Raw genomic sequence first — 11,799 nt, 5'->3', positions numbered from 1 at the left:
GTTACTCATGAGTTTAGTAATTTTATTATCCATACCTTCTACATCTTTCTTTCTTGCTACGGAGTCCCAGCCAAGCCTCATTTGTCTACTCAATGCTCCACTCAGTGGTTCGGAAGAGAGAAACTCCCAGGTCGTACAAGACCCTCTTGGACCTGAGCCCTGCCTCTACCTCCCCAACTTCCAAATGCATTCTCCATGTGGCAGCCTCTTGATTCTTCCAATAAGTCAACCTTGTTCCAGCCTCAGGGATTTTGCCTTTCCTGGTCCTCCAACCTGGCAAATTCCTCCTCCAGAGTTCTCCCAGACCAGTCCGGATCCTCATCTTGGCAGCTCCAGGGTCTTTCCTCAGAGAGATTTTCCTGACTGTCCTATTGCACGTTCCCAAGCCACCTCTGCCGGTCATATTACTTTCAGCAGCACTCTTTGAAATTATTTACGTATTGTTTCTCCTACTAGGAAGGAAGGTACTTGAAGGCAGAGACCTTCAATATTCACCGCTGTACCCTTGGCGCCTAAAACTACCTGGCTCAGGAATGAATGAATGAACGTATACCTGTGGATCGATTCCTTAGAGCGTACTCTGGCTTAGAAATAGAAATCAGTTTGCCGAGAGAAAGCGCATTAACAGCGGCTTTAATCGGCAGGCTGAGTTGGCCCAATGCAGTCTCTGCAGTAGACAATCACAAAACCCCGGCCCAACCTACAGGCGAATTACAAGCTCTGGATCTGCGCCACACCGCTCGTCCAAGAACCGCGGCTGCGCCGAGCGTGAGATGGGGCCGAACGGGGCGGGGCCGAAAGCCGCTCTCCGGAAGTGGGTCCAGAGCCGGCGAGAGTTACGCTGGCGGGCGGTCTAGAGCGGCGCGTCCCGGCCGGGAGGGAGCGAGCGAGACATGGAAGATGAGCAGAGCTTCTCGGATATCTGTGGCGGCCGCCTGGCCCTGCAGCGCCGCTACTACTCCCCGTCCTGCCGAGAGTTCTGCATCAGCTGCCCTCGGCTCTCGTTGCGCTCGCTCACCGCTGTCACCTGCACGGTGTGGCTAGCGGCCTACGGACTCTTCACCCTCTGCGAGGTAATGGCCTGTCGGCCCCTTCCCGAGGTCGGAGTCGGGGGCTCGGGTTTGGAAGGGTCTTTGGGGTCTTAGGGTCGAGCCTGGCCCTCCCGCCAGACCCTCCTGCTGTTGTAGGGTCGGAGGGCGGGAACTCACTGGTTCCGCTGCTGCACAGCTATTTTCTTTACGTTTAGTGGTTTGTACTCCTGTACTTTATCCCTCTCACGGGTCGTGCTCCGCTCCGCGGTTCCACCTAGCATACAAGTAGTCCTTGCACGACAGTCTAAAAGTTTAACTTTCATGTGCTGTACGTAGTACATGCTCGCAGTAATTCAGTTCCAAGAGTTGAGAGAACTATTAAGTGGATCGTCCTCATCCATCATTTCCACTCCTAGAGGAATCACTGTTAATAATACCTTAGGTCTTAGGGAAACTTGTCTTTGCCTCCACAATATGTATGTGTGAACACACACACACACACACACACACACACACACACACACGTTGAGAGCTTGATAATTCTTCCTAATTTCTGTTTTTTAAGGCAATCTAACACCTCCCCCCCAGTCCCTTCCCCCAACTTCGAGTATTTTCTAAAGAATTACGAAGTTTCAGAGAGGAGTTGTTTCTGTGCTCACTTTCCAGACTCATTCCTACTTTCTGAGCCTCAGTTTTCACATGTCTAACATGGAATTGCTGTCTGCCATTCTAGCTTCACCGTATTGTGAGGGTCACATGCAGTAGCTTTGTGACAGCCCTCAAATAAAAGGAGTCACCTTAATTGCCCTTTTCAGGATGAGTTTAGTTTTAATTTCATATGTAGTGCCCTGAATTGAATATTTTATTCTAGGAGTGATTGACCAGAGCTAGGACTATTTATTTCTGTAATTTGGATATTTTCATTACTGCATTCATTGGCTTTTTTGCCACCAGAGTGTGGTAATTTGGCACAGGTATATGCAAAATTAAGTTTGCTGTAATTTGTACCAAACTGTATCTAAAAGTTGGTTCTTAAGTCAGTTGAATTGGTTAAGTTGTGAGGACAGTCCTCCCTCCCCCTAAAAAGATTTAATTTATAATGTAGTTGAATTTTAATACTAACCTGAATTCTGGCCATGTGCCCATGTGAGGTGAAGGGAACAGATATTTATTAAATGCCCACTGATTGCCAGCTGCTTTCCTGAATGCCTAGTTTTAACCTTAGAAGAAAACCAAGGCTCAGAAAGAATAATAACTTACCCAAAGTCACAGAGCTAGCAAACAGCATACCTGGGGTTCAAACCCAGGGCTGACTCTGAAACCGTTTCTTTTTCACTATACTGTCTCCTCCGTGGAGAGGGCTTGCTTAACCAAAATTTTTAAATAGAAGTCTTTTTTATGCCAACTCCTTTTTGTACTCTCATCCTGGTGTGTCCGACTTACCTCCATCACGTGCCCGGGGCTCAGTAACCTTACCTTCCTTTAAACTCTACTGCAACACTTCTTAAGGGCTCTGTGTACCAAAGTTTCTTACCTTTCCTTGTGTTCAAAACTGTTTGTCAGGGGCGCCTGGGTGGCGCAGTCGGTTAAGCGTCCGACTTCAGCCAGGTCACGATCTCGCAGTCCGTGAGTTCGAGCCCCGCGTCGGGCTCTGGGCTGATGGCTCAGAGCCTGGAGCCTGTTTCCGATTCTGTGTCTCCCTCTCTCTCTGCCCCTCCCCCGTTCATGCTCTGTCTCTCTCTGTCCCAAAAATAAATAAACGTTGAAAAAAAATAAAAAATAAAAAAAAAAAAAACTGTCAGAGTAATGAATCTCAGGGGTGAGAAGAAGTCTGATGAAAGAATTTACAAAAACATGAGACTTAATTTCAGCCCAAATAAATATTGAATTGTTAGAATTTCAGACAGAAAAATGAAGTATAAAGAATGCAGGCAGTAATGAAGTTTTGAGCAGGGATTACCTTATTAAAAAACTGATACGGATTAAATCCTCTAACATTTATTGTTCTTCATCCCTTCTTTCCTTCTTGTTTTTGAATTCACAATTCTATTAAAATTGTAGGTTATTACCTTATTCCAACCGGGAATGCTTTTCCCCCTTCCTTTCCTCAACCAAATATATCTGTCTGTAACCATCACCTCTCTGCACCAATGAAATCCTTCCTTGGAGATCTTCATGGGATATCTTTGTGTGCTTTGATGTCTCTCTCTCACTCTCTTTTAATCCTTTCTTAGGCACAGTTTTCATAGTATTCTCCAAAAATATTTTATATGTATTAATTTTGCCTCTAATACATCTGTAAGGGCCAGGACTGAATTTTATTTCTCTGTACTCATCCATAATGCTTATTCAGTTAAGACTGTGAACCAGACATTGTACTAGATACTAGACATTTAATTAACTCAAAATAGATATTTCTGGATCACCAGAGACCCTGCACATAGAGTTTTCTACCCTCCATTCATTAGTCAACAAGTAATTATCAGTACAGAGGTCAGCAAACTTTATCTTTAAAAGGCCAAATAGAGGGGCTCCTGGGTGGGTCAGTCAGTTAAGTGTCCAACTTCAGCTCAGGTCATGATCTCGCGGTCCACTGTCCATGGGTTCAAGCCCTGCATCAGGCTCTACGCTCATGGCTCGGAGCCTGGAGCCTGCTTCAGATTCTGTGTCTCCCTCTCTCTCTGCCGCTCCCCTGCTCACACTCTCTCTCTCAAGATAATAAATAAATATTAAAAAAAAAAAAGGCCAAATAGAAAATATTTTAGCCTTTACAGGTCTCTGTCTCATAGTCATCTGTTTCTTTAACAGTTCTTTTAAAAGTGTAAAAATCATGCTTAGCTCAGGGTGGACCAAACAAAAATAGATCACGGGCCCAAACAGACTCTTGATCCAACACTTAACTATGTGTTAGGTAGAACGAAGTAGAAAAGTATTTTCAGAGAAAACCAAAGGCAGCCAGTAGTTAAAGCAATAAAAACATATTTTATTCACTATTGCAGTAGGAGAAAAGAGATCTCAGTGTAGAATTGGGCTCAGTTCTGAATACAGCAAGGACAAGTGGGAATTTATAGCCAAGGAGCACAGTGGGGGTCAATGGATGGAAAATGGCTAAAAAGAAACATCAAAGGTGAAGGGAGATTCTGGCTAAATTGACATGATTCTTGCTAAAGGCAGGTGAGGGTCATCAGATTCTTGGTACAGCCTGTTGGGTAGTGCAGGCCCAATAAGGATGGACACCGAGGTTGAGGGTTTAGAAGAGCTTGACTAGAGTTAGGTCAAAGAAGGCATCATGTCAGTCATAAAGAATGAGATACTTCGCCTTCTGTCGGTTAAGTGTTTGACTTTGGTTCAGGTCATGATCTCCTGGTTTGTGAGTTCAAGCTCCACATTGGGCACTGTGCTGACAACAGGGAGCCTGCTTGGAATTCTTGCTCTCTTCTCTTTCTCTGCTCCTCCCGTGCTCATGCTTTCTTTCTCTCTCAAAATAAACTTAAAAAAAAAAAAAAAAAGGATAAGATACTTCTTGCCTTCAAGGAATGACAGTAAATTACTGAATCTCTTTTGAGAGATCAGTGATTTTTTTTCTCTGTGCCATCCTCCTAAATAATAGCTTTTTTGGGGAAAAAAATAATGGCACATGAAAAACCATACATCAATTGAAAAACACATTCAACTTCAAAAGGCTGTAAATGTGGGTTTTTTTTTAATTTTTTTTTTTAACGTTTATTTTTGAGACAGAGAGAGACAGAGCATGAATGGGGGAGGATCAGAGAGAGAGGGAGACACAGAATCTGAAACAGGCTCCAGGCTCTGAGCTGTCAGCACAGAGCCCGACGCGGGGCTTGGACTCACGGACCACGAGATCATGACCTGAGCCGAAGTCGGACGCTTAACCGACTGAGCCACCCAGGCGCCCCTGTAAATGTGTTTTAGAATCAAAGGAATAAATACCATTTTTGAGCCCGTAACACATAAGGTAGTCATTTCAGCTACTCAGTCACAACCCAAAAGAACTAAAAGAGTCCTAAATGATACAATCTTTATTATTTAACAAAACAAGAAGTCAGGAGGTAGGAGGGCTCTAGAAGGCATAAGAGGCTTAGTTGATTTTGATTCTTTTCATATTCCTGCTCTTCCACCCTTAGTCCACTCTACTTGTCCTCAGCCTGGCTTTCTACATTTGTCTACAGTCTGGCAGAGTAGTAGTAGCCCCATAGTAGTTCCAGGCATCAAAACTTTTAAGAGGAAGGGACCCTCTCTTCCTTAGGTCTCTTTTTAAGACGGACTTCATTTTCCAGAAGCCTCTCCAGCAGACTAGCCAGAGTTGTGTCATGTGCTCATTTCTAACGTAGTCATTGGCAGAACAAATAGGAACCAATCATGATTCACCCCCAAGTTCTATTAGGAAGGAGGAGGGGGGCTGTTGAGTACTATCTGCTACCCTGTGCTAAGCATCTTACTATGAACTGTCTGGTTTTGCACTGTATATTCTGCTGATGGAACATGAGAGACAATGGTGTAAATCCTTAAGTTTCAGTTTTGGAAGAAAAATCTCTGAGAGTGGTGCGATGGTAGATACTGTTTTGATGGAGATTCTCCTCCAAGACCTATCCATTTACTGCCTGGATATATTTCATCATCTGCTTTCCCAGCACACAGCACTACAGAGCTGAAATAAAAGTGATTTCCTCTTCCTCCATGCATGTTCTTCTCATCTGTTCAACTCACAGCAGAATACAGACTTTTTTTGGCATTGCCTAGAGGGGACCTGTTAAACAGCAGAGATCTGTGCGGGAGGATCACTTGGTAATCTTATCGCCTGTGTCTGGCTCTCTCTTCAGAACAGCATAATCCTCTCTGCTGCCATCTTCATCACCCTCTTAGGCCTGCTTGGTTACCTGCATTTTGTCAAGATTGATCAGGAGACCCTGTTAATCATAGATTCCCTTGGTATCCAGATGACCTCATCTTATGCTTCAGGCAAAGAAAGCACTACCTTCATTGAGATGGGCAAGGTGAAGGATGTTATCATCAATGAAGGTATTTACATGGTAAGTAGTTGAGTAGTATTACAGGTTTCTCCCATGGCCTTTGCCTGGATCTAAATGAGTTTTTTTTTTTTTTTTTTTTTTAATTTTTTTTTTTCAACGTTTATTTATTTTTGGGACAGAGAGAGACAGAGCATGAACGGGGGAGGGGCAGAGAGAGAGGGAGACACAGAATCGGAAACAGGCTCCAGGCTCTGAGCCATGAGCCCAGAGCCTGACGCGGGGCTCGAACTCCCGGACCGCGAGATCGTGACCTGGCTGAAGTCGGACGCTTAACCGACTGCGCCACCCAGGCGCCCCTCTAAATGAGTCTTAATACCTAAAGTGTTTGATGTCACAGAATTAAACTTGAAGACTCTGTTCCAGTATTGTAGTGTTTCCTTTATGGCTAGCATGTCTATAAACCTTGAAAGTGAAATTTATACTGAAAAGGTACATTCCTTTATTTTGAGAGATATAATAAGTTTTCATAGATAGGGAGTCAGCATTTCAAGTTTATTTTTTAGCCTGATTTCAAAATCATCTCTGGTTGTTGTTGCTGCTGCTGTTTTGTCATTTTCATCTAAAGAATGAGAATTTACTCCCTCACTTCAAAAGTGATCAAGTGTTCTACTACGTAGAGATACCCATTTATAAAAAAGTTTTTAGCCTTCCCTTGAAGAAAAAGAAAACAAAATGAGTTTCACTTAGATTTCTGCTATTTGGTTTATTTTCTTGCAGCAGAAGGTGATTTACTACCTCTGCATTTTATTGAAGGATCCGGTGGAACCACATGGGATATCCCAAGTAGTACCTGTCTTCCAGGTGAGCACAGAACACTTGTGTAAAGTTTCTTCAAAAAATCCGTTACCTTTCCCTGCTCTCTGCATATCCATTGCTACTTATATTCGGTAGGAATGTCAACTTTTGTTGTCAAGAACGTTTGAGGACACTTGACAGCTACTTTTAGTGAGAGTTAGGATTTTAGTTATTTCAAAAGTTTCTTTCTGAAGCAGATATAGGCTTTCAGAAATACTATGAATTTATACAAATTTTAGAGTAAAAATATATAGCAATTTCTGCCCACAAATCACCATTCATCTACTCTGTTAGGCTGCCAATATATGCTTTTACATAGATGTCATTGATCTACACATACTGCTGTATACTTTTTGTGTCTTGCTTTTTAAATCTAATATACATAATTTCATGCATCTACAGAGGCCATTATACTTATTATTTTAAATGGTTATATTATCATGTTGACTAAGTTTATTTAGCCACCCTACTGCAAGGCTTTGAAATCATCTCCAGGTTATTTTTTGTCTTGCTCTTACAAAATTTTCTCATACAAACATGATTATAGTAAATTACTTTGTAAGTATATAAAATATTTATGTATATAGTTAACTCTTACTGCCCTTTTTCACAAAAAATTTAAGGCTGCTAAGTGAAAATTCTTTTGCGTTACAGTTCAGAATTATCTTGTTAAAGCTTATGAACAGTATCATAGATTTTTACAGTTTGAGATTTGGCTCCAGAGATTGGACAACTTTACCATACTTTGAGAATTTGTACTTGTTTTTCATGTCTTGGCTAACAGTGGAGTTAGTTACTTGTGTACTTTAGTATGTAGGTAAAGGAATTTAAAGTTACTAAATTGCTCTTTAAATGACAAAGATACTTTTCATATTTCCTTGTATTACCTATCAGTATTTCCTCTTATTTAAAACTATCCATTTCCTCTATTAATCAAGTAGAATCTAGATATTGATTATGCATTTGTAACAATTTATATATTTTGGGTAACAAATTTTCATTAAATACGCCTTCCACATATATTTTTCCCATTCTGTGACTTTTCTGTTAATTTTGGTTGTATTGCATTTCACTGTACAAAATATTTTAATATTTACATATTATATTGCCTTTCTTGCCCTTGAGGACTGTTTCACAGCTGTGAATTTCCCAAGAGGGTCTGTCCTTGTTATTCCTTTTGCTTTCTTAGCCAGTAGGGTGCCATCTGGCCTGAGCTTCTGCTTCTCTGGGCTCACACCTGAGCCCTTTAGACCCCTGATGTGCTGAGAGATTGAGGTTGCACATGGATGCAGCACCAGTACGCGCTCTCTTACGTTCATCTTGACTCTGCATTTCTCCCCTTTGGAATTCAGAGTGCCAAGCCCCGCCTGGACTGCTTGATTGAAGTGTACAGGAGCTGCCAGGAGGTCCTGGCGCACCAGAAAGCCACATCAGCAAGTCCATGAGTCCCAGCATTCAGAAGGCCAGTATTGTCTTCCATGGGAGATGACTCCTAAGCCATAGTGGCTGGTTTATTTTCTGTATTCTAAACCATCGGGTGGACACAGTCCTAGGAACCAGTATGGACGCAGTGGATCTCAGAGCCATAGAGCAGGTGACTGGAAACCTAACTCATTGTGTGATGTTGAGCAAAGTCCTTCTGTGTATTGTAGTGATCCGCTTGTAAGGTTTTGCCTACTTTACCAACTAGGGGGAGACCTTAAGAAAAGACATGTCAAAAGTAATGTTAACAAAGAGCACTTTGTGAAATTCCTAAACACATTCAGGTTTACTTTTTGTAGAATTTCTGGAGCAAGACCATGGGAAACTGACATCAGCTATCTTAAGAAACATAATTTCCAACTACATAGTACCCCTATATAAAAGTTAAGAAAAAAAAAAGTCAAGCTGTTCAGGTACTGGTGAGTAGGAAGAAATGTCCTACAAAAGACTAGTCTCTGTTCACCTAGCTCCTTTGTTCTGTACAGGGTTAATTTATGATGACTCTCTTAATAAACCTATCTCCTTCCAAAACATACACAATAATTGCCTGGTTCACAGACAGTTGCTTTTTATTGACATTGAACACGGCATTTCAGTCTTGGATGTCAAGCACATTAATACTCTTGTTACTCAGCATTGTCTATGGTTTCAAACACTTCTTCTGCCAAGAGGGATGGGACAAAAGACCAGACAGAAATTCGACTTTGGTTTCCAGACAGGTTAAAGAAGGATAAACACACAAACTGCAGAAGCTTTTGATTATAAGGCAGTATCTTCTGTACTTAATACACTATGGGAGGATTCCTGAAAGGCTGGGAAGGAGCTAGGGTGGGGGAAACAGCTTGACCCCCAAGTTCAGTGTGAACGCAGCTCCATTTTTGCTTTTTCCTTAGGATCCTTTTTTTTTTTTAATTCCCAGGTAGATAATATTATCCTCATGGGCGTTAGAGATACTCAGGATATTATAAAACTAGAGCTGTAATTCCTTTTCAATCAGCTCAGGAGGGGTTATTCAGGAGACTGTGGTACATGTGATGTTTGAGTTGTTCGAGGTAGAAATGTCTCAGCTAGATCTCATCCTGGGGGAAAGGCAGCAACAGAAACGGGAGACGGCTGTAAATTGCCAGCCTTGCAAAGTCAAGTTTAAAAGACAGATGCTCTAATGTGCTTTTTTTTTTTTTTTTTTTAATGTTTGTCAGTTTAAAGGGTGAGAGGGGGGAAGCTTATAGCAGCTGAGGTGTTCAGATGAACTAGTTCCAACCTTGAAGGTTTTGCAGTGTGCAACACACACACACTTTGTGGAAGTCAAAGGCTTGGTTCCTGGATGCTCAAGCCACACAGTTTTCAGCCCTTGATTGATAAATGGTGAGACTGCCTTAGAGCTATGAAATAAAGCTCAGCTTCTCCAATGGCAGAGAATCAGAGTATAAATGAACTCTTTCGTCTTTCTGTTTTCTGTTAGGGGAGGGTGGAGGCAAAGATCATCTCCTCTGCACTCAACAGAAGGCCTCAGTTGCAGATGGGGAGATATTTATATCACCAGGGTGCTCTCAGGCTAGGGCAGGTATCACCTGTGTACCTTCTGCCCTTGGACTAATTCCCAGCAGAAGTTTGCCATTGAGTCCTGAGGAGCAATTTCAGGCCCATGAGCCTGGATTCTGTTTCTGACTCATCTATGATGGCCTCACAAAACAGCAAAAAACAGAGTGCATTTGCTTGGGTTTTTCAAAGAGCAAGGAAACCACTGGTGACCACCCCATCCTACAGCAGGAAGCATAGCCTTTGCTGAGCCCTGGCCAGTCATTAAAATGAGACAGGGAGAGGTCAGATTGGACTTAACTCCCTGACCTTGCTTGCACCCAGTTGGGCTCACAGTCCAGTGTGAGGGAGAACAGCTTGAATCTCAGCAGGGATAGTGCCTTTTCCAAGATAGGAACTCTTGCCCCAGAGGGGCACTGCAAATGCCTACTCATTTGCAGTGGGGAAGGGGAAAGGTGAGTCTATTCCTTTTCCTCTAGCCCTGCCAATACCTTTCCCATATGGAAAGGGAAGTCCAGTTTTAGTGAGTTCTAGGCTTTTGTCACAGTTCAGGTGAATTGGAAATTTTAGTCCTGTCTTGTTCAGGGATGTTGGGAAAACTTCAAGTATAAATCCCCACATAAGGACCATATACAATATAAAAGATACCATCCTTCCTAAGAGTATCAGTGCAGAAAGCTCTGACTTATGGCACTGACGCCCTCAGTAACTAGTAACATGGACCATCCCAGTCTTGTATCTAGAATCGGGCAGCATCCAGAGCTCAGTATTCTTGTGGGGAAAAAAGTGGTTTTTATACTGGGTCTGGATTTTTAAAAGTTGGGCCCTGAAACATGATAAGGCACCTAGAGAATGAAGGCTTCATGGAAAGTGAAAGAACACATTTCACAGAACAGGCTGGGGGAGGGCTGTTACACCCCATCACAGTAGTATCACACCCCAGGACACCAATCTCTGATCACAGAGGCACCAGGTGGTTGGAGGGGGAGAGGGGTAGGACAAATATTCACAGCAGCGTTGGCCCTCTGGCAGCACATGGAACAGAAGCAAAAAGCTGCTGTCTGTCCAGTTCCCGTAGCTGGCGGGCAGCAGGTGGGTTCGTAGGTGGGTTCACAGTTGGAGAGCAATGGTTCATGTAGCTGGCCATGATGAAGGTAGCCTCTGCAATCTAAGGAGACAGCAGAAACAAAGGAATTGAACTAGCCTTGGCCTGAATCCTGGCTTTCTCCCTAGCTGTTATACTAGGTGTATAACCTTCCTGGGCTTCAGTTTCTTACCTCTTAAAATATCTGGGAGGCTCAGAGGCTCAGTGACACAGTACCTGTTAGTCTGAAGGGCCACTGGCGCACAGTACCCTCCTGAGAACAGGAGGAGCAATATTCTCTGCTTACCTGCGAGTGGGGAAGTGGTCCTTCCTGGAGGAAGGTGTCTGTATAGCCTCTCCTATGGCAGGGGTGGTATTAAAGAGAGGAGGAGGTTTGGGATACTCCAGTTTTACGATTAAAACAACAGGGTCTCCAGTGACTTTCAGAATGGAATCAGGAACTATTAATCAGAACTTAGGTTTTGGAGCCTTTATAATTGTTATTTTTGCTAGTCAGTATTTCCTGTACTGAGTAGGAACAAAGCTCTTAAAGCAGTAGAGGTCTTTGGGACTGTCTTAAAGACCACAAAGGAGGGGGGCGGCGCGTGTACAGACTGTCCCACTTTGTGACTAGTGTTGGCAGAGCCCAGGGGAAGGTGACAGCACACTGAGGAGGACGCTGCCCTGGCCCCTGGATCAGCTGCATGAAGACCAAGTGGGCCCCGCCTCAAGCCTGCGTGGTGCTGGGCTGCTAGGGCTGAGAGGCCCATGTGAAGAGCATGGACGTAGCCGGACCAGAGTGCGTGCCCTCCCGGCC

General features: G+C 43.3%; 2 protein-coding genes across 6 annotated transcripts in view; one reads left to right on the top strand and one right to left on the bottom strand.

The window, feature by feature from the left end:
* The first annotated feature begins 824 nt into the window (after positions 1-824).
* On the top strand, positions 825-8,890 carry PIGH (phosphatidylinositol glycan anchor biosynthesis class H). Of its 2 annotated transcripts, none has more exons than XM_030319390.1 (4): positions 825-1,073; positions 5,873-6,082; positions 6,803-6,883; positions 8,230-8,890. In XM_030319390.1, the coding sequence occupies exons 1-4, from the start codon at positions 894-896 to the stop codon at positions 8,320-8,322; spliced, it is 564 nt and encodes a 187-aa protein (XP_030175250.1). In that variant the 5' UTR covers positions 825-893; the 3' UTR covers positions 8,323-8,890. The 2 variants fall into 2 exon arrangements, with proteins under 2 accessions (XP_030175250.1, XP_030175249.1); XM_030319389.1 differs by having other exon boundaries at positions 6,800-6,883.
* A 1,863-nt stretch (positions 8,891-10,753) lies between these two features.
* The window catches only part of PLEKHH1 (pleckstrin homology, MyTH4 and FERM domain containing H1), a 52,230-nt gene continuing 51,184 nt past the window's right edge, over positions 10,754-11,799 (bottom strand). For all 4 annotated transcript variants that reach the window (XM_030319375.1, XM_030319374.1, XM_030319376.1 and 1 more), the window contains one exon: positions 10,754-11,066. In XM_030319375.1, coding sequence (XP_030175235.1) covers positions 10,905-11,066 — 162 coding nt within the window. In that variant the 3' untranslated portion in view covers positions 10,754-10,904. The remainder of the gene's footprint in view (positions 11,067-11,799) is intronic.

Source organism: Lynx canadensis, chromosome B3 (genome assembly GCF_007474595.2).
Source record: "Lynx canadensis isolate LIC74 chromosome B3, mLynCan4.pri.v2, whole genome shotgun sequence".
Taxonomy (NCBI): domain Eukaryota; kingdom Metazoa; phylum Chordata; class Mammalia; order Carnivora; family Felidae; genus Lynx; species Lynx canadensis.
This window is presented reverse-complemented; position numbering and strand designations above follow the sequence as displayed.

What these genes read in the sequence shown, in the direction of transcription:
- PIGH (XM_030319389.1), top strand. Translation starts at nt 894, where the DNA reads ATGGAAGATGAGCAGAGCTTCTCGGATATCTGTGGCGGCCGCCTGGCC. An exon ending in TCAATGAAGGTATTTACATG is followed by an intron (nt 6,083 to 6,799) that starts GTAAGTAGTTGA and finishes ATTTTCTTGCAG; the next exon opens with CAGAAGGTGATTTACTACCT. An exon ending in AAGTAGTACCTGTCTTCCAG is followed by an intron (nt 6,884 to 8,229) that starts GTGAGCACAGAA and finishes TTTGGAATTCAG; the next exon opens with AGTGCCAAGCCCCGCCTGGA.